General features: G+C 42.4%; 1 protein-coding gene across 1 annotated transcript in view; it reads left to right on the top strand.

The window, feature by feature from the left end:
* Positions 1-25230, top strand: part of OTUD7A (OTU deubiquitinase 7A) — a 373417-nt gene that overhangs the window by 207820 nt on the left and 140367 nt on the right. Inside the window, 2 exon segments of the mRNA XM_017960482.3 lie at positions 1217-1311; positions 3031-3185. Of these exon segments, the coding sequence (XP_017815971.2) occupies positions 3035-3185 (151 nt within the window). The 5' untranslated portion in view covers positions 1217-1311; positions 3031-3034.

Raw genomic sequence — 25230 nt, 5'->3', positions numbered from 1 at the left:
TTAAGGACATGATACAGAGGAGGAGATATGGACATAATTTTAACTGCCATTCTGGTGAAAGCTCATGAAGTTCACAGTACAGCAACCTGGCATAAGTATAAATGGGCTGAGATTACACCATTCACTGCCGCCGAAAGGTGGGGCAACCCAAGTGTCCATAGATGAATCAACTGATATGTAAAATGTGATCTATACATGCAGTGGAATATTAGTCTACCTTAAAAAGGAAGAAGATTCTGACACATGCCGACGGCATGCAGCAGCCTTGAGGACAGTATGCTAAGAAGAATAAATGAGCCACAGAGGACAAATCCTATATGATCCCATTCACGTGAGGTACCCAGAGTAGTCACATTCACAGAGACAGAAAGTAGAATGGTGGTGGCCGGGGCCTGTGGAGAGAGAGGAATGCAAAGTTAGTATTTCATGTGTACAGAGTTTCAGTTTGGGAAGGTGAGAAAGTTCTAGAGTTGGATGAAGGTGATGGTTGCTCAATGGTGTAAAGGTACTTAATGCCACTGAACCTTACACTTAAAAATGGTTAAAATGGTAAATTTCATATTATGTATATTTCACCACATAACTGAGATTGAATGTACTGGTGTGGTATGTGCTAATAAAGTTTAAAACAGCTCTGTAGGCCGGGCGCGGTGGCTCACGTCTGTAATCCCAGCACTTTGGGAGGCCAAGGCGGGTGGATCACAAGGTCAGGGGATGGAGACCAACCTGGCTAACATGGTGAAACTCTGTCTGTACTAAAGATACTAAAAACTAGCCGGGCGTGGTGACAGGCGCCTGTAGTCCCAGCTACTCGGGAGGCTGAGGCAGGAGAATGGTGCGAACCCGGGAGGTGGAACTTGCAAGTGAGCCGAGATCGCGCCACTGCACTCCAGCCCCTGCGACAGACAGAGCAAGACTCCGTCTCAAAAACAAAAAAAAAAAGAAAAATACAGCTCTGTGCTGTGCAAGTGATCCTCACTGAAATAGAAGTGCTTGCTAAAACGAGGGAAGCTGAGACAGCCCCTGGCCAGGCCCAGGCATGGGAGATGGTGGTCAGCTGGTGAGCAGGGACCTGTAGGGCCCAAGAAGACAGAGTACATGCCTCAGGCGATTGGCCAAGGCCAAGATCCAGCCTCCTGTGACAAAAAGCCAAGCCTTCAGCCTCAGTCTGAGGGTAAGGAGATCACATGCTCTTGTTTTCTGATCTGTCCCCCAGGTGGCAGTGACAAAAGAAGAGACTCTCCCGGCCGAAGCCCCGGTGCATGGAGAGAAGGAAGAAATCAATTTCCTAATTGGTACCATATACATCAGGTCAAATAATTTTCTTATTTTCTAGCTGCATCAACTAAAAATTACACCCAGTAGGAGCTGTGTGCAAGATGGGGTGGTCACAGTGAATGTCCCTGAGGGTATGGACCTCCCTGCCTGAGACCCTCAGTCCTCAGGGTCTTGCACATTAGGTGAGCTCATTTCCTGCATTCCTACAGAGAAACAGGAGTGCTCAGAGAAATGAAGCCCATGTCACAGCTGGACAAGGGCAGGGCCAGGGTCACATCAGGCTATGTGCCTGGCTCTAAAGCATGGGCCACTGACACAGGACCTACCCCACCAAGCGGCACCCATCCCAGTGGGTTACTGTGAAAGAAAGAACAGAGGACAGTCATCAATAGTATGGGATTCAAACTCACCCCCACAATCTGTAAAATTAATTACATGCTTACTAGCATAAAATTCTCCATTGCCTGTAATGGAGTCTGCAGACTTTTTCCGTAAAGTTCCAGGCAGTAAATCTTTTCAGTTTTGTGGGCCTCAGGGTCTCTGTTTTAACTCCTCAACTCAGCTGGGTGCAAAAGCAGCCACAGGCAATATGCAAATGAATGGGTATGGCTGTCTTCCCATAACACTTCATTTACAAAAATGGGTGGCATACCACAGGTGGCCCGTGGTCCGTAACTTGCGGACGTTTTATCTACACAAACACAAGGATGCATTTGCACTCCATCAGCAAAGACTGAGCACCCACTGGGGACCCCAGCACCTCTGACTCGTGTAAGTCTCTCTCACTTGCAATGTGACAGTTGCTTTTCCCCAGCAATCAGCTGCTGCAGTCAGCCTGGGTCAAGCTGCTGCACATCCATTCTCTTTCTCTGGCTGGGATCATACTGCCTGGGAAATCTGACATTCTTCAGAATATTGTTGGATTGATGGCAGCTCTTAGAGAGATGGCAGCTAGTTTAGTAGCCATCTTCAGCAAGTGTGGTATTTCAGTCAACTGTGGATTAACCTGGAGTCTTTTCTACTAGCCAAGTAAGGAGTGAGGACTGAAGGGGTAGGATGGCACACTGGTAAAGGCATAATTGGAATAGAGTGGGTAACATTCATCACATTGTGAAAGTATTGCAAGTCTATACAGTTCGGAAGAGGATTAGAAATCTAGCAACTCCAATTGAATTTTTCTAGGTATATTTAGGTGTTTGAAATTTTAAAATAATCTAGTCTTTTTTCCCCATCAGTTATTGGAATTAATAAAATGTAAGGTCAGGAGCACTGGAAATAGTGATGACCCCTTGCCTTAGTCTATCTGGGGTGCTATGTCAAAATACAATAGCTTGGGAGGCTTATGAACAATAGAAACGTATTCCACACAGTACTAAAGGCTGGGAAGTCTAAGATCGGGGAACCAGTGGATCTGGAGTCTAGTGAGGGCCCATTTCCTGCTTCATAGATAGCACTGTCTCCATCACCTTGGAGATGAGATATCAACATATGAATTTTAGGAGGAAACACAAACATTCGGCTCATAGTACCCCTTCTGTCACATGGCATGTACAGAGGGATGACATTTTAGTTCAAATTCTATAATATAATGTCTTGCATGAAGAATCAGGCAGTTGGACCAAACCAGTTCAGAAAAATATGACAGCAGGTGGAAATGGCTCCTGTTCTCTCCCTCGGGTCCCTGCATGTAGTTGTCACTTGCAGCTCCATTTCCGTCACGTGGTAAAATGCCTTTTCTCTTCTTTCCTGCAGATGGATGGTTTCTAGTGTGCTTCCAAACCCCACCTCGGCTGAGTGTTGGGCAGCACTTCTACATGATCCTATGACTCTTGATATGGACGCAGTCCTGTCAGACTTTGTTCGGTCCACAGGGGCAGAACCTGGTCTGGCCAGAGACCTGCTGGAAGGTAAGCCCACCTCCTTGTCCCCCCATACCACCATTCTGGTCCTAACCACCTTCCAAATAAGAAGATTTCCAATACCTGATAACAGTGGTACTTGGACAGTATTTGGACTCTCAAAAGTGAAAGTGTTGGTGATAAAATTATTTTTGTTATTTTTATTTGGCTTATGAAATAGATCACCCAACTCTTGACAGTAAAGTTGCCGTGAAGCACTAATTGGGCTTTGCCTTGTGTCACATCTTACTGATGTTGAGTCAAAACTTATCAATGATTATTATATTTAAGAAAATATATTCAATGGAGCAGAAATACAAAACATTCAAGAAAATACTTTTATGGGAGGCCTTAGTTTCATATCTCTGTGTTAGCTGAGACGAAAGTACTCTAGGCCAGGGTTTTTGGTGGAAAAAGCACCTACTATCCAGTAAAGTCACTGGGAGTAATTCACAAACAAGAAGACAGCCTTCATCCTCCAGCTTTTCACATAGATATCATTTGCTGTGTGAGAAATGTGCACCCTCCGTATGTGTGATGTTTTCAGATATTTATTCAGCTACAACCATAGTGAAGTAAAATGAAAGCTTAGATTCTGTGTCACTAAAATGGATTTACCTTTTTTTTTTTTTTTTTTTTTTGGATGGTGGCAGTGGTATGCCACTGGTAGGAAGGACCAGTCACAACTTCTCAGGACGGTCAGCTGTGTGAGAGGACAGAACTTTGTAATGTTTACTCTTTACTTCAAATGTATAAACTGCAATTTGTGGAGTTAGTAAATACTGGGTCAAGAATTGTAAGTCACAATGATTCTTTAAGTCACTTAGGGAAAATAAGAATTACTGTACATTTGCAGAAGTGGAGAGAACTATTCCATCGTATTGAAAATTAAGAACCACCTACTGAGGATTATCAGAAAATGGCAATGGCAAAAACATAGTTTTTAAATTTTCCCCAACCTCTTAGAATTTCAAACCAACTCCAAGTTTAGAATAAAATATGCTTAGAGTTTTTGCGATCTATGGAAATCACAATATGATTCTCCCTTCCTGCTATTTATATGATATAATGTCTCCCTGTCAGTTTCCATTATTTTTGTTAAGTGGGCAGCAGAGGGGAGAAACAGGCTTGGAATAAGGTCGGCAGTGAAATCTGAGTTCGAGTTTAGATTCAGCCACTTATCAACTATGAGATATAGGACAAATTATTTTACTTCCCTTACCCTCAGATTTTTCTACGTTGAACTTAACCCACCTTACGAGGTGACTGTGAATATTAGAAGTTGTGATATAAAATGTGTGGTAAAGAAGCAGCATGTAACAGATGCTCAAAAAAGTATTTTCATAAGAACATGCTTGTGGTGGCCATTATTGGAATTAGTACTAAAATCAGTATTAATGTCTAGACAGTCTTAAATAGGAAGCAAGAGATGTCATCTCTTTTCTTTATTTTTTTTACTTATATTCTTCACATTAAGATACAGAAAAATTAAGTTTTTTGTGTCTAGTTCTATGAACTTTAACACATATATGGATTTGTGTTATTACTACCACTTTCAGGACACAGAAGCACTTCATCACCTCCAGATTCTCTGTCCTGATATCTTTTATAATCAGACCCTCCCCTACTCCAACCATTGGCAACCTGTGCTCTCTTTTCTATCGCTAGTTTTGTCTCTTTGCAAGAATGTCAGATAAATGTCCTACAGAGCCTAATCTTTGAAACTGGCTCCTTTTCATGCAGTGGGATTATTTCGAGACTCATCAAGTCATGTGTCAGTGGCCGGTTCCTTTTTGTTGCTGAGTAGTATTCCATTCTGTAGGTATACCACAATATATTTATCCACTCATCTGTCCAGGGGCATTTCAGTTGTTATCCATTTTTGGCAGTTATGACTAGAGCTTCTAGAAACATTTAAGAACAGGATTTTGTGAATATGGTTTTAATTTTTCTTTCTTTCTTTTTTTTTTTTTTTTTTTTTTTTTTTTTTGTGACACACAGTCTCGCTCTGTAGCCTAGGCTGGAGTGCAATGGCGCCGTCTCAGCTCATTGCAACCTCCGCCTCCCAGGTCCCAGTTCAAGCAATTCTCCTGCCTCAGCCTCCTGAGTAGCTGGGATTACAGCCGTGGACCACCATGCCCAGCTAATGTTTGTATTTTTAGTAGAGCCGGGGTTTCACCATATTGGCCAGGCTGGTCTTGAACTCCTAACCTCGTGATCCGCCTGTCTCAGCCTCCCAAAGTGCTGGGATTGTAGGTGTGAACCACCGTGCCCGGCCTAGTTTTAATTTTTCTAGGCTAAATACATATTAACCTTGTAAGAAACTGCCAACCTGTTTTCCAGAGTGCTGCACCATTTTGCATTCCCACCAGCAATGTCTGAGAGCTCCAGCTGCCCCACATCCTTGTCAACACTTGGTATTTCTTCCTTTTTTGTTTTTTCGTTTTAACTATTTGATAGCTGTGTAATGGTATTTCTTCATGGTTTTAAATTTCATTTTCCTAATAACTAATGACATTGAAAATTTTCATGCTATTTATCATCCATCTTTTTATTCTCTTTCATGAAATGTCCATTCAAGCTTTTTGCCTATGTCTAAATTGAGTTGTTTACTTGAGTTTTAAGAGTTCTTTACATATTCTGAGTATAAATCCTTTGTTCAGATATGTGATTTGCAACTATCTTCTCCCAATCTGTGCTTGACTTTTCAGTCTCTTAACAGGGCCTTTTACAGAGCACAGTTTTAAATTCTGATGCAGTCCAACTGACATTTTTCTGGTATGGATCTTGCATTGCGTGACATATCTGAGAAATTTTGCATAACTCCAGATCATGAAGATCGTCTCATAGTTGGGCTTTTAAAAGTTTTATACTTTCATGTTTTACATTTAGATCTACGATCCATTTGAGTTGATTTTTGTATATATAATATGTGAGATTTAGGTCCAGATTCAGTTTTATGCATACGGATAACCAATTGTTTCAACATCATTTATTGAAAATATCCTCCTCCTTTCATTGAAATTGAATTGCCTTTACAGATTTCACAAAAAGCCAACTGAGGGTATTTGTAAGAAATATATTTCTGGACAGTGGTTCTGTTCCATTAATCATTATGTCCGTTCTTCTATCAACACTGTGCCATATTGATTTCTATAGCTCTGTAATGAGTCTTAAAATCAGATAGTGTGATTTTTCTAAATTTATTCTTTTTCAAAAGTGTTTCAGCTATTTTTTTTTTTTTTTGCCTTTCTGTGTGAACTTTAGGATCCACGTACCTCTATCTACTCTATCTATGAACTGTTTTGCTGAGATTTTGACTACAATTTTAGTAAATCTACAACTCAATCCTATGTTGTGTCTTTCAGTCCATGAAGGAATGCTATAATTTCCATGTACTTGGGCCTCCATTAAGTTCTTTCATCGACATTTTATAGCTTTTGGCATATAGATCCTGTACATGTTTTGTTTTATGTATATCGGGGGGTGGGGTTGTAAGCTATTGTACATATTTTTTATTTCAGTTTCTACTTGTTCATTGATAATATACAAAAATATAATTGATTTTTGTGTGGTGATCTTGTATCCTACAATCTTGCTAAAGCTAAACTCAGTTTGTTCTAGGAAGGTTGTGTGTGTGTGTGTGTGTGTGTGTGTGTTCTCCTTGGGATTTTCTACATAGGTGATCATATTGTCTCTGAGTAAAGACAGTTTTATTTCTTCCTTTCCAGTCTCTAGGCCTTTCTGGTTTTCTTGTCTTGTTTCACTGACGAGGACTATTCAAAAGGTTAAACAGCGGTGTTAAAAAAGAAGATCCTTGTGATGTTCTTAATCTCTGAGAAAAAGCAGTATTTCACTGTGAAGTAGAATGTTGGCTATAGCTTTTAGTAGATGGTCTTTATCAGGTGAAGAAAATTTCTTTCTATTCCAAGTTTGCTGAGAGTTTTCTAATAAATAGATATTGAATTTTTAAAATGAAGATCAAATGGGTTTTTTGCTTTAAACTGTTGCTATACTAGATTAAACTGATTGTCTTCCAGTGGTAAACCAGACTTTCAGCTATTTCTTTCCATGTTTCTATGTTCTACCGTTTTTTTCTTTGCTTCTGGGACTCAGATGATAGGACGCTCAGACCTTTTGTTGTTACCTAACATCTCTATGGTTCTGTTCAAGTTTTTCAACTTTGTCTGTTGTTCAGATTCAATCATTTCTATTAATTTATTTATAAATTTACTAACTACTTCCTCCATCATCTTCTGTTAGTGAGCCCATCCAGTGGGTTTTCTATTTTAGTAGTTGACTTTTTTCATTTCTAAGATTTCCACTTAGTTCTTCTTTGTATCTTCTATTTGCAAAACTTTCTGTATTTTTTAAGAGTACCCTTCTTTACTTGTACAATATTTTTAACAACTGCTTGAAAATCTTTGTCAAGTAATTCCAGTATCTGTTTCATCTCAGAGTAGCTGTTTGCTTTCTGTATGCTGAGTATACTTTCAGTATGCTGAATTGTATCCTAGACATTTTAAATACTATGTTTTGAGATTCTGGTTATTGTTAAAATCTTACAGTGAATGTTATTAACTTTATTTTAGAAGATAATCACTCCAAATGGGTTCAGACCACAAATTCCTAGTTCCCGCAAGACTTGTGTGGATTGTGGTTGCTGTGAAAGTCTTTGAGATGTGGCTCTATCTCACACAAGTGCCACCTAGTGGCCAGCCTGGGACTCCGGTGGTAGTCTATCCCGTATTTCAGCACTCGAAGTCTGTGTCATCTGTGTAGCGTCAGATCCACACATGCAGAGCTCAAGGGTAAGCCCAAGAGTTGATGAGCAACTGTCAGGGGTTGCTCTCCCAAAGCCCTTCCTCACTGTAACCTGCTCAGTCGTGTCTGGGTCCCTGGGCTGTACCTTTTCAACCCTCCAGCCAGCTTGGGTGGTTGAGGCTTGATTTACCCTACTCTCGGGTGCACGTGACTGAAACACGTCAGAGCCAAGCAGCCAGAAGCCAAAGAGAAAAAGCGTGAAGGTTGTCCCCACCTTCTGGGGACCGCAGACCCTCTCGTTGGAAAGGAAGTTTGCCTGGCCTGATGACTTTAATTATCTGCCATTTCTCACTAGGGCCACAGAATTTCTTGAGGTCTGGGACACAGAGAAGAAAAACTTTTAGAAAAAGAAAAGAGGATAAATTAGAGATTTCCAGACTTTCTCAGAAAGTAGAGACCCCTTTCCTGCTTCTGTACCGAGTTGGTGGCTCTTCCTGGAATTAGTGCCCGCTCTGGATTAGGAGGTGCACTGAATCCACACTGGGGAGACTGGAGGTGGGGAAGTGTCTCGCTCACCTCCAGCTCTGTGGCACTTCCAACTGCGGTCTCCTTTCTGCATTGGCACTTCCAACTGTGATCTACCTTCCTGAGCCCTGTCGCTGCTGCCTGCACGCTGTCCAGGGGTCCCAGCTGCACCCCAGTGGGAGAGAGGGTGGCAGTGCTGAGCACTCACTCACCTCACCCACTGCTGGGTCCTGCCCTCGGCTTTCACAGGTAAGAGGACTGTGGTTCCATTGTGTGTGATGGATTAAGGTGTCAAAGTCATTTGGGTGAAGATTTCTCTAAAGTCAGTATTTCAAAGAATGAAGTATTTTTGTTGTAAGTCCTCAGAATGATCTGTATTGGGAGGATGTCAGTAATGTGGGAATTTAGAGGGGAGATGTCGAAAGGGAAATAAATCCTCATGGTGGCAGAAGCTGAGTGGAAGGTACATGGTCCTCATTTGTAACTTCTTGTACTTTTATTTATTTCAAAATGAAAAGTTAAAAAACACCGCAGTGATGGGAATCACAGCACAGCAGAGGGAAGCCAATAAGAGAGGAGGAGCAGGGGCTGATCACAACCTTGGTAAACTGAGGCAAGTGAACACCGACCTGCCTCCAGACAGAAGAGGGTGGCCTTGCCTGTTCGCCTGCTTCCTGTGTTACCAGATCAAACTTGGGTCTGGCGCTCTGGCACAGCAAAGCCAGAAACTGACGTCAAGCTTGCAGTAAGAGAAAGTGAGACATTTATTGCAGGGCAGCAAGCCAGGAGAATTGGGCAGCTCGTGTTGAAGCCCTGAATCCCCCAGTGCCATATAGGTAAGCGTTTTCACAGGCAGGAAGAGTCTGGGCGTGGTGGCTCATGCCTGTAATCCCAGCACTTTGGGAGGCCTAGGCGGGCAGATCACCTAAGGTCAGGAGTTCGAGACCAGCCTGGCTAACCTGGTGAAACCCCGTCTCTACTACAAATACAAAAATTAGCTAGGTGTGGTGGTGGGCGCCTGTAATCCCAGCTACTCAGGAGGCTGAGGCACGAAAATCGCTTAAACCCAGGAGGCAGAGGTTGCAGTGAGCCGAGATTATGCCATTGCACTCCAGCCTGGCAACAGAGTGAGACTCTGTCTCAAAAAAAAAATAATAATAATAATAAAATAAAAGCGGGGCAGAAGTTACAGGCAAAGATATAAATCAATACATGGAGGCTGTACATTGGTTTGACCTAGAAAGACAGGCCATCTTGAACCAGATGTGGGGCGAAGGGCACAGGTCATAGGTGGATTCGAGGATTTTCTGATTTACAATGGGTTAAGGAGATGAAGCTTTGTCTGCAAATTTGTGATCAGCAGAAAAGAATGTTAGCTCTGGTCTGTGGGCATGACCTCCTCTAGGCCCGTCAGGAAGAATTTTAGAACAAAGAATGGTGGTCCAAGCTCAGTCCTCAGTTTCCCCTGTCTGAGGTCTGCATGCCAGCAGATAGCACTTTTCATTTGGTGAGAGTCCTGGTTTCAGAAAATCAACTCAAGGACTTGTGTTAAAATGTTACCTTTATTCTCTATAGGGAACTTGGGTCTATTCTGTGACTTTAACTTCCCTGGCTATTGTTTCAAGTTATTCTTCCCTTCTTGCTTCAGTTGCTCGTTTACTTCCCAGTGCTGGCTAGGTGCCTGGAAATGCCTTTGACGGAACTCAAGATTTCCTTTTATTTTCATGCTTGGGGGCAGGTGCCCGGCAGGCCCCTAAGAGGGGTCTCTGCTCCATCTCATCTTCGTATCAACCCCTTGCATGTCCCTGAAGTGGTTCTCCAAAACAAATTCAAGTCAGGTAACTCCATTTCCTCAAATTGTTCATACCCCGCCCCCATTAATTACCTGCAAAATAAACTTCTCCACCTGGTACTCCAGCCCTTTAGCATCTAGTCCTATTCCATCCCGTCCCTCATTACCTGAGACGTCTCTTCACCGTCCCTTTCCCTGACTTGACACCCACCTCTGTGCTTCTGTCTTCACCCATTGCTCCTGCTGCCCCTCCCCCTGCACACACTGCCTCCCAGTTGAAATTCAGCTCTTCCTCCAAGATGGATCATGAACTCCCAGACAGCAAGGACCATACAAGGTTTTGTTCACTGTTTGCCCAACACTCAGCACGTATGAGTCCCTCAGTAGAGTGATCTATTAATAGCTGCTGGGGTACAGTGATGAGCAGCCAGACAGAAATCGCCCCCATGGAGACAGATGGAAATAAGTTATATAGTATGTTAGCCATTAATGCTGTGAAGATAACTAAGTTAGGGAGAAGGTAGCAGGTATGAGTGTGTATAGTTTTAAATTAGGGTTGTCAGGGAAGGCTTAAGGCTTCACTTAAAAAAAAACATGGGATCTGAGCAAAGATTTGAGGAGGTGCGAAAGCAAGCCACGTGGATGTCTGGAGGAAGAAGTTTCTTTGAAGAAGTAAGGATTCACTGATCATTCCTTGCCCTCCTGTGGAACTTTGTGGACTTCTGCTGCAGGATGTACTTGGTTGTGCCTTGTTTTATAATTCATCACATGCTTGTCAGGCTGGATTTGCCCAGTCTTGAGCACATGCCACTGATTTAGCAGAATTCACAGCTCTGACATTTCCAAGTGTGTGCCATTAGAGGACTGCCATGGGCAAATCCCACACCCTTGAATGGGAACAAAAAGGTGGTCTAGGGACCATGAATCCTAAGCAGGAGTTAATGCTTGACCACAAGGTGTGATGGCCCTTGGCCGGGGCTGGGACTGTCCTGTCAGTGGGTCTAGAAATACTGAAAGGAAACCGTTGGCTGCCCTTCCAACTGTCCTGTTCCCACTAGGGAGAGCTCTGCCGTTAGACCAGACATATTTGGGGGAAAAAATGGCAAAAACAGAAAAAAAAAAAAAACATCTCCAATCAGAATTCTAAGATACGTCCTCTAGCCTGGCCCCATTCAGGAAGACACATTCTTCCTTTAGAGATAAGAGTATTTAAATACTCTTAAACAGACCCATTAAGACCATTTGTGGTGAGTTTCCTTGTGTCACACTGATCAATTAAGTAGATCTGATTTCCCTCATTTCCTTCCTACTGGGGAAGCTTGTAACCCCCAGGTACCATCACTGGCCTATTTTGCTGGTTTTACTCAAAAGTCTGTGCCATTGTGGCTGCTTGAAATTAAACACTTTGGCCAGGCGCGGTGGCTCACGCCTGTAATCCCAGCACTTTGGGAGGCTGAGGCAGGCGGATCACGAGGTCAGGAGTTCAAGACCAGCCTGACCAACACAGTGAAACCCCGTCTCTACTAAAAATACAAAAATTGCCGGGCATGGTGATGCACACCTGTAAACCCAGCTACTCAAGAGGCTGAGGCAGAGGTTGCAGTGAGCTGAGATCGTGCCATTGTACTACAGCCGGGGCAACAAGTGAGACTCTGTCTCAAAAGAAAAAAAGAAAGAGAGAAAGAAACACTTCCTCTCTGGAAAGCCAGCCACATTCGTCCCAGCGTCTTTCTTGGTGTCTGTGCATGGACAGAGCCTCCTCATTCCCCCATGTCCCCCACCACTTTGTGTCCTTCCACTTTGCTTCACTTATGTGCCCACCACTCCAGGGTTCCTTGAGGTCCAGGAATTCCATGCCGTTCGCTTTCACATGGCTGAGAGCCCCAGCGCTGTGAATGAGCTGTCCTGAGTGGGCACTCAGTAATGTGGGCGAGACTGAATCAAGCTGAAGAGGGAAGGAGCAAAAAAGCAACCAGAAGCCCTCTGATAGTGCAGCTCAGATTCACAGTCATGTTGTTAAACACTTTTTAAGATAAAAAATTAGCTGTGCAAACTGAAATCGATTTAAACGATTTTCTTTGATTAGGCAGGAAAGAGGAGGCTGCTACATATTAAGAACTCCCACTTAAGCCAAACCTTCATGTTTTCAGTCTCCAAGCAGGCATTGAGGGCCTCTGGGCTGCGTGTGGGAGATCCAGGAAGAAAGAAGAGTAGGCCCTGCCTTCAGGGTCCTTCCTGCCTAAAGCAATCTATAGGCAGCTGTGTTCTAACAAAACCTTTATTTATAAAACAGGCAGGCAGCCAGCCTATGGGCAGTAGTTTGCCAACCTGTGCTGTAGATTAAAAAAGGCTTGAGATCTGTCAAACAGTGATAATGTATGCACATTATTTGAATACTGATTCCAACAAACTAAAAAAGAAAAATTATAAGACAATCTGGGAAATGTGAGCACTTAACATTTACTGGATATTTGATGATATTAAAGAATAACTACTTTTAGATATGATATTTTTATTGTGATAGTGCTAAGAGAAATAAGATGCATACTGACGTGGATGGATGAAGTAATATCATGCAGGGGTTTTCTGGGGACAGGCGAATGGGTGGGAGAGGAGATGAAACAGTATTATCCATGAGATGCTTTTTATTAAACCTGAACAGTGGATGCAAACAGGTTTATTATAAGCGATGTACGAATGTTTCCATAATAAAAAGTTTTAAAACAGACAGCACCAGGAAACCTCCGCTTCCAGCCAAGAAGAAGTATCAGAATGTGGGTGTGCCCTCCCGCCTAAAGAAGAAAATGATAAATACGATAAACAAGACACTGAACATTAGATAGTGAAGGACAGTAGTCCCCAAGAGATTGGAAACAAACAAGGTTAGTCCTATAATTGCCCAGCTCACTGCCTTGAGAAGGTTTCTAGTATGTGGTACAGGGAGGAGGAACCCAGAGGAAGCTTGCCCGACTCCACAATGGAAGGAGACAGAGGTTAGAGTCCCAGGAGTCCAGGAGGCTGGAGTCCACAGGTCAGAGCCTGAGAGAGGAGACAGCTACACAGAGAGAACTGCAGTGATTCACAGAGCGTTTGCCTCTGCCACTCCGCCAAGTGTCAGTCAGTGCCTGTGTGTGAAGAAGCTATGTGGAGCTGGGGAGAGAACCACCTAAGAGGATTAGAGGAAACAGTGCCTGGGGCTGATACAAAGCCATGGAAAGTGCCTGTGCTCGCCAGCCAGGCCGTACAAGCACTTGTACGGATCTTGCCTCAGTAATTGGGAATAATTAGCCCTGTAATAAAAACTTTTCTAGGGCTAGACACAGTGGCTCATACCTGTAATCCCAACACTTTGGGAGGCCAAGCGAGGAGGATCACTTGAGGACAAGAGTTCAAGACCAGCCTGAACAACATAGTGAGACCTCTGTCTCCACAAAAATCTTCTCAAAATTAGCTGGGCATGGTGGCATATGCCTGTTGTCCTAGCTATTCAGGAGGCTAAGTTGAGGAGATTACTTGAGCCCAAGAGTTCGAGGTTATGGTGAGCTATGAGCACACCACTGCACTCCAGCCTAGGCAACACTAAGACCCTGACTCTTTAAAAAAATAAAAGTAGGTAAATCACTCTGATCATACCTAATGAACCTTAAAAGCAAAAAGCAAGATCCAAAAGGATCAAAGTGAAATGGCCTCATTGCCTGACCCAAAATTCTTGGTCTCACAGCCAAGGAAGTCAAGGACATGGCCACACCAAGGGTGAGGTTAGAGCAGAAGCAGAAATGTATTAGGTGAAAGAAAGATAACAGCTCTCTGCAGCAGAGAGGGGTCCCAAAAAGCATTGCCATTCAGCAGTGAGATGCAAGGGTTTTTTTAAGCTAGCTAGTGGGGAGACAGTATCTTATCTACATAGGGTGTGAAAAACCAGTTAGGACCAGGTGTGCCATCTGCATAGAGCGTGAATCTCTGGCATCCTCCACCCCAACCTTTTATTATGCAGGCAGTTCTTTTGCCTGAGTTACTACACGTTGCTTTCCTACTGTGTGTGTGCTTAAAAAGGGGAGGTATAGCCCCCATGGTGGACACACCTGGCCCCAGGTACCCCTTTCTGTCTGTGCAGCTGCAAGCATCCCCCCATGCAAATTCCAGCTTCCTTATCTATGTTTGCAGCCCGGTCTTCGAGGCTGCTCTTTGTTAGAAAAGAAGTGATTTCCTGGGCTGCTTTTTGGTAGAAAGGAAGTTCTGCCAAGGGCTCTCTGCCCTAACCATCTGCCTGGCTGGTCTCTTTTTACCTCCTCTCTCAAGAGTATTTCCAAGAAATGTAACTTCATTCTACAACAAAGCTCAATCATATTTATAGAAATATAAACTTGTCCAGCACCAAATAATGTAAAAGTCTTGCTGTCTGGCACCCAATCAGAAGTTATCAGGAATGCAAAGTAGCAGGAACATAGGACCCATAATGAGGAGAAACTGTTCAATCAAAGTCAAACCAGAACTGCTAGAGATGTTAAAATTATCAGACAAGGGCACTAAAAGTTATTATAACTGTACTCTATAGAATAGAATAAGCTACATACTGACATGGTGTTCAAATGTTTAAGTAAAGATATGGAAGATACTTTTTAAAGCCCGAGTTGAACTTCCTGAGATGAAGACTACATCTAAGATGAAAAAGTAACTCAGTGGAATTAACAGCAGATTGCTTATTACAAAAAAGAGAAAGATTAGTGAATGTGAAGACATAGCAATGGAAAATATCCAAAATGAAACACAGAAAGAAAATAGAAGTAAAGAAATATTAAAGGCATCAGTGAAAGCCAGCTGCAGTGGTGCATGCCTGTAATCCCAGCTACTTGGGAGGCTGAAGCAGGATGATTGCTTGAGCCCAGGAGTTTGAGGCTAGCCTGGGCTACATAATGAGACCCTCATCTCTAAAAAAATAAAATAATTAAAAGTTAAAGCATCCGTGAGCTGTGGAAAAATGTAAGCAGCCTGAAATAAGTATAATTGGAATCCTTGAAGGAGAAGCATGAAAAACAGGAACAAATTATTCAAGGAAACAGTACCTATAAGAAAATGTATAAGTTAAACACCTCTTATTAGAAAAGAAGCAAGGCCTCAAATAAATTACTTTAATTTTTATCTTGAAAACTAGAAAAAAAAGAGCAAATTAAACCCAGACAGAATAAATGAAATAATAAAGACCAAAACAAAAAACAATGAAACAGTAAACAGAAAAATAGCAGAGAAATTCAGTGAAACCAAAAGTTGATAAACCCATAGCCAGATAATCAGAGGAAAAAGAAGATACAAATTAACAATATCAAGAATGAACGAGATGACCTCAGTACAGATTCTCAAGATACTAAAAGGATTATAAAGGAATATTATAAACAATTATATGCCAATAAATGCAGCAACTTAAATGAAATTCACAAACTATTTGAAAGGTACAAAATACCAAAGCCTATGCAAGAAAAAAAATAATAAATGATTTGGATAACTCTATATTTATTAAAGAAATCCAAGTTGTAGTTTAAAACTTTCTCACAAAGAGAACTGCAAGCATCTATAGCTTCATTAGTAAATTCTGCCCCACATATAAAGAAAAAATTATACCAGCTCTTCCAGGAAATTGAAAAGGGGTTATACTTACCAACTCATTCATTCTTTGCACCAACCTTACCCTCATACAAAACCAAGAAAGACTGCAGACAAATATTCCTCATGAAGAAAAATGTGAAAACACTGAAAAAAATTTTAGCAAATCAAATTTGGCAGCATATAAAAAAGATACTACATCATGACCAAGTGGGTTTTATCCCAAGAATGCAAAACTAATTTAACATTCAAAAATCAATCAACATAATTTTCCATATTAACGAACTGAGAAACGGAAGGTACATGATCATCTCAATAAATGCAGAAAGAGCCTTTGGTAAAATACACATTCATTCCTGATTTTTAGAAAACACTCAGAAACCTAGAAATAGAAGAAAACTTCCTCAATCTTGTATAAAGTATTTACAAAAAAAGCCTACAGCTAACCTGACACCTACTGATGAAAGAAAGCTTTTCCCCAAAGATCAAGAGGGAGATAAGGATGCCCCCTTTCACCACTTCTATCCAACATTTTCCTGGATATTCTAGCCAGTGCAGTCAAACAATAAATTATAATTAAAAAGCATCCAGATTGGAAAAGAAGAAGCAAGCTGTCTTTATTCACAGGTGACATGATGACATACGTAGCATATCCAATGGAATTTAAAAGCATTTTTTGGATCTAGTAAGTGAAGTTAGCAGTGTTGTAAGATACAAAATCAGTATAAAGAAGACAATTGCATTTTTACAATTGCAATGAATAATTGCATTATTTTTTAAAATACATTTTAAAAGTACTTTATTCAATAGCATCAAAAATATGAAATATGAATAAATTTACAACTGAAACTTCAAAACATTGCTTAAAGAGATGAAAAACCTAAATAAAGGTTTAAATGGACCATATCCATGGGTCAAAAGACTCAATATTGTTAAGATGTTGGTTCTCCCAGATCACTTTAAATTCAGTACAATCTCAATAAAAATCCAAGCCAGCTTTTTATGTAGAAATTAGCAAGGTGACTTTAAAATTCACACATAAATCCAAGGACAGAGCATAAACAAAACAAACTTTGAAAAATTGGAATAAAGTTAGAAGGTGTATTAATCAACTCTCACATTGCTATGAAGAAATACCCAAGACTGGGTAATTTATAAAGGAAAGAGGCTTAATTGACTCACAGTTCCACATTACTGGGGAGGCCTCAGGAAACTCACAGTCATGGTGGGAAGACAAAGGAGAAGCAGGCACCTTCTTCACAGAGTGGCAGGACAGAGTTAGTGCAAGCAGGGGAGATGCCAGACACTTATAAAACCATCAAATCTCGTGAGACTCACTCAGTATTCACAAGAACAGCATGGGGGAAACTGTCCCCATGATCCAATGACCTCCACCTGGTCCTGCCCTTGACATGTGAGGATTATGGAGATTACAATTCAAAGTGAGATTTGGGTGGAGACATAGAGCTAAACCGTATCAGAATGCTAATAATACCTGATATTAAAACTCATAAGAGTACAGTAATCAAAACTGTGATATTGATCAAATGTTCAACATGAGGACTATCCTTAATAATATTGCATTGTACACTGGAAAATTTGCTTTTAACACACACACACATACACACACATATGCACAAAGGGGTAAGCATGAAATGATGAATAAGTTAATATGCTTAACTATAATAACCATTTCACTATGTATAAGTGTATCAGAACATCATGTCATATACCTTAATATATACAATAAAGTAGTTTTTTTAATGTAGAGAATTAGATCAATGAAACACATTGGAAAGTTAAGAAACCGTTCACATATATGGACAACTCATCTTCAATAAGGATACAAAAGTAATTCAGTGCAAAAAATAATCTTTTCAACAAATGGTGGAATAATTGGATTTTCATATGCAAAAGAAATGAACTTTGGTTTACGTCCATTCATATGCAAAAATTACCTTAAAATGGATGGTATTGCTAAATATAAAACCTAAAGCTAAAAAAGTCTTCTAGAAAAAAACACAGGGGAAAAATTTTTATTTTATTTTTATTTTTTTTTATTTCCATGGGTTATTGAGGAACAGGTGGTGTTTAGTTACATGAGTAAGTTCTTTAGTGGGGATTTGTGAGATTTTGGTGCACCCATCACCCGAGCAATATACACTGAACCCTATTTGTAGTCTTTTATTCCTGAGTCCTCAAAGTCCATTGTGTCATTCTTTTGCCTTTGTGTCCTGATAGCTTAGCTGCCACTTATGAGTCAGAACATATGATGTTTGGTTTTCTATTCCTGAGTTACTTCACTTAGCATAATAGTCTCCAATCTCAACCAGATCGCTCAAATGCCATTAATTCATGAGAAAACCTTTTTAACCTTGGATTAGGAAAAGATTTTCTAGACACAATACCCCATAAACAATCCATAAAAGAAAAAATTAATAAATTGGGCTTCATTAAAAAACTGCTTTTTGAGGATAGTGTTAAGAGAATGAAAAGATAAACTACAAGTTGGAAGAAAGTACTGCAAATCATATGTCTGGTAAAGTACTTGTTTCTAGAATATGTAAAGAACTCTCACGACTCAATTATTTTTGTAAAAACTATCCAATTAAAAATAAGCAAAAGGTTTGAACAGACTTCACCAAAGAAGATACATGGATAGCAAATAAGCAGGTGAAAAGACACTCAACATCATTAATCCTTAGGGAAATGCAACTTAAAGCCAGAATGAGATAGCACTACACGCCTATGAGAACGACGAAAACCAGCAATACTGAGCATACCAGATCTCAGCAAGGGTGTGGAAAAACTGGGAAACTTGTACGCTGCTGGTTTTGAATGGAAAGTGGTGCAGCAACTTTAGAAAACAATTCGGAAAGTTCTTCAAAATTAGACATGTACCTATCTATGTACAATCCAGCAAATTTTACTACTATTTAAGAAAACTGAAAGCATTTGCCCATAGCAAAGCTTGTACACAAATGTTTTTAGCATTCTTAGTAAGAGCTAAAAACTGGAAACAACCTAAATGCCCATCACAGGTAAACGGGTAAACAAGTGGTAGTAGATACATACACTGGAATGCTGCTCGGCTCTCAGTCCAAAGGAGTGAATTACTGATATGTGCAACAACAGAGATGGCTCTCAAGATAATTACGTGAAGTGAAATAAGTGAGATAAAAAAACCCGACATATTGTACAATTCCACTTATGTAAAGTCTAGGAAATGCATACTGATCTATAGTGACGGAATGCAGGTCAGTGATTACCTCAGACAGGGCTGAGGGCAGCAGTGAGCAACAGGGATTACAAAGCAGCTGAGGAATCTTTTGAGAGTGGTAGACATGTGTGGTATCTTGTGGTGATGGCAGACCTCAGAGGTATTGCAGACTCAGTTCCAGACCACTGCAATAAATATAGGGATAAGGCAAGTCACATGAATGTTTTGGTTTCCTAGTGAATGTAGAAATTATGTTGGCTAGGCCCAGTGGCTCACACCTGTAGTCCCAGCACTTTGAGAGCCAAGGAGGATGGATAGCTTGAGCCCGAAGTTCCAGACCAGTCTGGGCAGCATGGTGAGACCTTGTCTCAAAAAAAAAAAAAAAACTACAAAAATCAGCCAGGTTTGGTAGTGCATGCCTGTAGTCCCAGCTACCGGGGAGGCTGAGGTGGGAGGATTGCTTGAGTCCAGGAGGCAGAGATTGCAGTGAGTGGAAATCGTGCCAGTGTACTCCAGTCTGGGTGACAGAGCAAGACCCTGTCTCAAAAAAAAAAAAAAAAAAGTTGTTTACACTATTCTGTAGTCTACTAAATGTTCACTAGCATTATATCTAAAAAATGTACATACCTTAATTTAAAAAAATACTTTATTGCCAAAAAATGCTAACACTCATCTGAGCCTTCAGTGAGTCATAATCCTTTTGCTGGTGGAGGGTCTTGCCTCGACGTTGATGGCTACTAACTGATCAGGGTGGTGGTGGCTGAAGGTTGGAGTGGCTGTGACAATTTCTTAAAATAAGACAATCATGAAGTTGGATGCATTTGATTGACTCTTCCTCTCATGAAAGATTTCTCTGTAGCATGTGTGATGCTGTTTGATAGCATTTTACCCACAGTGGAACTTCTTTCAAAATTGAAGTCAGTCCTCTGAAACCCTGCTGCTGCTTTATCAAATAAATTTTGTAATTTCTAAATCCTTTGTTGTCATTTCAGCAATGTTCACAGCATCTTTACAGGAGCAGATTCCATCTCAAGAAACCACTTTCTTTGCTCATCCATAAGAAGCAACTCCCCAACTCTGATCATGAGATTGCAGCAATTTAGTCACATCTTCAGACTCCACTTCTAATTCCAGTTCTCTTCCACCACATCTGCAGTTAATTCTTCCACTGAAGTCTTGGACTCCACAGAGTCATCCATGAGGGTTGGAATCCACTTCTTACAAACTCCTGTTAATGTTGATAATTGATAATTTGATAATTCCTGCCATGAATCACAGATGTTCTTAATGACATCTAGAGTTGTGAATCCTTTCCAGAAGGTTTTCAATGTACTTTGCCCAGATCTACCAGAGGAATCACTATCTATGGCAGTTGTAGCCTTAGAAAATGTATTTCTTAAGTAATAAGAGTTGAAAGTCAAAATTACGCCTTGATCCGTGGGGTACAGAATGGATGTTGTGTTAGCAGGCATGAAAACATTGATCTTGTACATCTCCATCAGAGCTCTTGGGTAACTAGGTCCATTGTCAATGAGCAGTAATATTTTGAAAGAAATCTTTCTTTCTGAGCAGCATGTCTCAGCAATGAGCTTAAAATATTCAGTAAACCAAGGTATCAACAGATGTGCTGCACCCAGGCTTCTTTGGTCCTATTGAGCACAGGAAGAGTAGATTTAGTGTCATTCTTAAGGGCACTAGAATTTTCAGAATGATAAATGAGCATTGGTTTCAACTGAAAAGTCACCAGCTACAATTGTCCCTGTCTGTAGAAGCTTTGAAGCCAGGCATCGACTTCTTCTCATCTAGCCTAGATAACATCTTCTTCCAATAGAGGGCTGTGTTGTCTACACTGAGCATCTGTTGTGTAGTGTAGCCACCTTAATCAGTGATGTTAGCTAGATCTTCTAAGATCTAGAGATCTTGCTGCAGCACTTGCCACTTTCCCAGTGCAATAACATAAAATTTTTATGTTATTGAAGATGGCTTTTTTCCTTAAACCTCATGAACCAACCTCTGATAGCTTCTAACGTTTCTTCTGTACCTTCCTCACCTCTCTTAGTCTCCGTAGAATTGAAGAGAATTAGGGCCTTGCTCTCAACTAGGCTTTGGCTTAAGGGAGTATTGTAACTGGTTTGATCTATCCAGACCACAGACCACGGAAACTTTCTCCATGTCGGCAATGAGACTGTTTCACTTCCTTATCGTTTGTGTATTCACTGGAGTAGCACTATTAATTTCTTTCAATAATTATTCCTTTGCATTCAAAAGTTAGTTAACTGTTTAGTGTAAGAGGCCTGGCTTTTGGCCCATCTCAGCTTTTAAAATGCCTTCCTCACTAAGCTTAACCATTCCTAGCTTTTGATTTAAAGTGAGACATGAAACTTTTTTTTTTTTGTTTGAACAACTTGACATTGTAGGGTTGTTAATAGCCTAACTTTAATGTTGTTGTGTCTCAGGGAGTAGGGACGCCTGAGGAGAGGGAGACCGGAGAATCACCAGTCAGTGGAGCAGTCCAAATACACACAACGTTGATTAAGTGCATCGATGTGTGTGGGTGTGGTTCGTGGTGCCCCAGAACAGTTACAACAGTAACACCAAAGATCACTGAGCACAGATCACTGTAACAGATATAATCCTAATGGAAAAGTTTGAGATATTACGAGAATTACCAAAATGTGGCACAGAGATGCACAGTGGGTGCGCGCTGTTTGAAAAATGATGCCGATAAACTTGCTCAGCACAGGGTTGCCACAAACCTTTAATTTGTAAAAAGAAAATGCAGTGTCTGCAAAGGGCAATACAGTAAAGCACAGTAAAATGAGGTGTGTCTGTATGTACACGTGTGGGCTTCTCAAATTGTAAACTTAAATATGTGCATTTTATTCAGTGTCAATTGTATAAAGCGATTAAATTTTTAAAAGGACAGATGCAGACAGCACCTGGCGTCTGGGATAAGGTGTATCATTTTCCTCTTTATGGTAGGAACAGCCATGCCCCCTGTTTTCATGCTGCTGGAGACCAGCCGGCAGGTGGGGGGCAGTGGCTCTCCGTGCCAGTCCTGGGCATGCAGGTGGCAGTGCAGGGAGTGCCTTTCCCACATAGCCCCTGTTTGCAGCCACAGCTGTCCCTGCAGAAACTGGGCAGCCTGAAGTGAATTAACAAGACAGTTTTCAGATCTTCACTTACTTCCGGGTCTCACATGTCACATTTAACCTCCAGTTACATCGACTTTTTCAAACCCACTTAGGCATCTTAGAATTTTATCATTTACATTCTTTTATGTTGAATCAGAGAGTTGTAGTACATGCCCACTGTCTGCTTTCTACACGGGGTTGGAGTCAGCGCCTTCACACAGCCTCCCCGGAAGCACCAGGCGCCATCCTCAGTGCAGCAGCAAGGCAGTGTCAGGGCTCTCCGCCCCCACGTCTCTCCCCGCCTGCTTCCATGGGCTGCTGGGAAGGATGTTTGGATGGGAGGTCTTTGTGTTTTCAGGCAGGAAATATTATTTGCTCCGCTAGCCCAAGCCTTACTAATTTACGGTGCAGTCTTCAACAAGTTTCTTGATCTTCTTGCTCTCTGTTTTCTCATCTGTAAAATTGAGGGCAGTGAGCAAGGTGACCTGTAGGTCCCAGGAGCACCAAGGTAGTGCTGTATTTAGTACCAGGTTTTTCTCAGAGGAAATGGGGGCTACTTGGGGTCAAAACAAAGGATAGTCTTTCTAGATAGGGAAAGACTAGCGGTGGGCCAAAACTTGCCAAGAAGGACTATGAATAGAGCTTTGCCTGTGGCTTAAAAACTTTGGTCACAGACTTGGAGGGGCTCAAACCCGTCGCTTTAGAAGGCAGAAACCAAGAACCACTGAGGACCTAGGACTTGCTGACAGTGTCTTTGGAGTTTAAGGTGGAACTGAAGTGAGAGGTGATTTCCTTCCTGTCACATCCAGTGAGGCTGGGAATGGCTGGGTGCCAGAGGCAGGTCCCAGAAGGTGGGAAGAGTCCTGTCTGCGTCTCCAGGGTCCCGACCTTGAGGAAAGCTTGCTGTCCCTGTGTCCTGCCTCACACTCCCGTTGGTTAAAGGTTTCACTCAGAGCCCGATGGAAACCTTCAGGAAAAGAGGGCCCCAGACAGGGGCCGGGACATTGGGGAATCCTTGGGTGGTTTCTGTGTGGGGCGGCCCTGCTCTGGGAAGCACAAGGGAACAGGACTCCATCGCTGTCCTCAGGGCACTCATTCCCTGGTGCAGACATGCAGGAGCATCGCCTGCTGTGTACAGGGCAGATGGGCACTGTGCGGGAGAAGCCTGTAGGAAGGGAGGCCTGGAGGGAGGAGGAGGGAACTCCGCCATGAGCATGCACGGAGCTCCGTGAAGGAGGGCCTTGACAGACAGAGGCCTGGCGGGTGGAGCGGGTGGAGAACAGCCCGGCAGAACACACAGCGCGTGCTGTGGCATGATGGCAGGAACATGCATGCTGTGGAAAGGCAGGGAGGAGGTCCAGGTGCCCTGGGAAGAGCGCGTGTAGGGACACGTCACGGAAGAGGCGACGCCGAGGAAGACCCGACGCGGGGTCATGGCTGGTTTGCATGCTGTGGGGAAACTGCCATAGACTGGCTTTGTCGGCGGTGGCAGAGAGAGGGGGTTGCGTTTTTCTCTTTTCAGTTTGCTTTTGGGGTTTGCCTGTCTCTGGAGAGTGGCTGTGAACTCCAGCCCTGCCCTGACGGGGCTCCAGGGGAGGTGGAGGTGGCTATGCATGTTTACGATGTGCCTTCACGGGCTGCTGCTTTATCCTGGCAGATGGCAGGATCCCTGTGTCTGGCCTGGGCCGCGGTCTCTCACGGGAGACTTGTTTACCCTGTCAGATACCCTTGAGTCTCTGGTCTGTGTCCGGTGTAGTTATTTATTTAGCCTACCAAGATAGCCACTCTCTGGGACACTTCTGAATTTGGAAAGAAGTTAGGTTCAGGTGTGTTGGTTGAGTGCGACACAGAGGAGGCCACTCAACAAAATGTATGAAATACCAGAAGCAGTGAGTTTCTCGGGAGAAGAGGGCAGCACACTTGGCTGGGGGAGCTGTCAGGACCTGGGGGAGCTGTCAGGACCTGTGTGCTCACCAGCGGGTGGGGAGCAAGAGAGATGGAGTGTGGGCCCTGAGGGCTGAAGCCTTTATGGGGTCCAGGCCATCACCCCAGCAGGTTCCCCACAAGCAGTTGTAATTTGTCGGGTTAGAGCAGGTAGGCGCAAGTTACAGGAGGCCATGCTGTGAGCGAGGGGTGATCATTGCGGCATATGTGGGCAGTCCATGTAGGGTGAGGGTCTGCAGCGTGGGTCAAGTAGGTTGCATCTAGCTGTCCCTTAGGGACATGGTCACCGAGAGGCAGCTATATAAGGCACATCTCTGGATCGACCATTTTGAGGGCCTGGGAAGAGGTGGAGACCTGGAAACTTTCAAGGGTGATTAAGCCCTGCTTCTGGTATAAGAAAGTCCAACATATATTCAAAATAGGTACCAAGAAAGCATATCATTATAAGAATTCACTGCAGAGGATCATCTGAAGGGTCTAAGGTGAGAAATGAATAGCTAATGTAGAAGCTGAAGAGGCATCCACAGGAATTATCTCTAATGAACTGGATCTCTCTCCAAAATAGAGATCAAAATTGCTTTAAAACAAATACAGGCCAGCTGCAGGGCTAACACCTGTAATTCCAGCACTTTGGGAGGCCAAGGCAGAGAATCACGAGAGGCGAGGAGTTGGAGCCCAGCCTAGGCAATATAGTAACACCCTGTCTTCACTAAAAATACAAAAATTAGCCAGGTGTGGTGGTACACACCTGTAGTCCTGGCTACTGAGGAAGCTGAGGCAGGAGAATTATTTGAACCCAGGAGGTCAAGGCTGCAGTGAGCTATGATTGCACCACTGCAATCCAGCTTGGGCAACACAGTGAGACCCTGCCTCAAACAAAATTATGTTCTGATTATCTGAGTCCATTAACACATTGTCCAAATGGATTTTTCTAGCTCCTCCAAGTTACAGATAGTTCCATGCACGCAGAACTCACCGCTCTCAAATATTTTCCCCACTAGTATACTATCAAATGTTTCAAACATGCAGAAGAGATGAAATAATTGCTCAGTGAACACCATGTACCCACCACCTAGA

The sequence above is a fragment of the Papio anubis genome, chromosome 7 (assembly GCF_008728515.1).
Source record: "Papio anubis isolate 15944 chromosome 7, Panubis1.0, whole genome shotgun sequence".
Classification (NCBI taxonomy): Eukaryota; Metazoa; Chordata; class Mammalia; order Primates; family Cercopithecidae; genus Papio; species Papio anubis.
The sequence above is the reverse complement of the archived record's forward strand: the minus strand, read 5'-3'. Positions and strand labels throughout refer to the sequence as shown.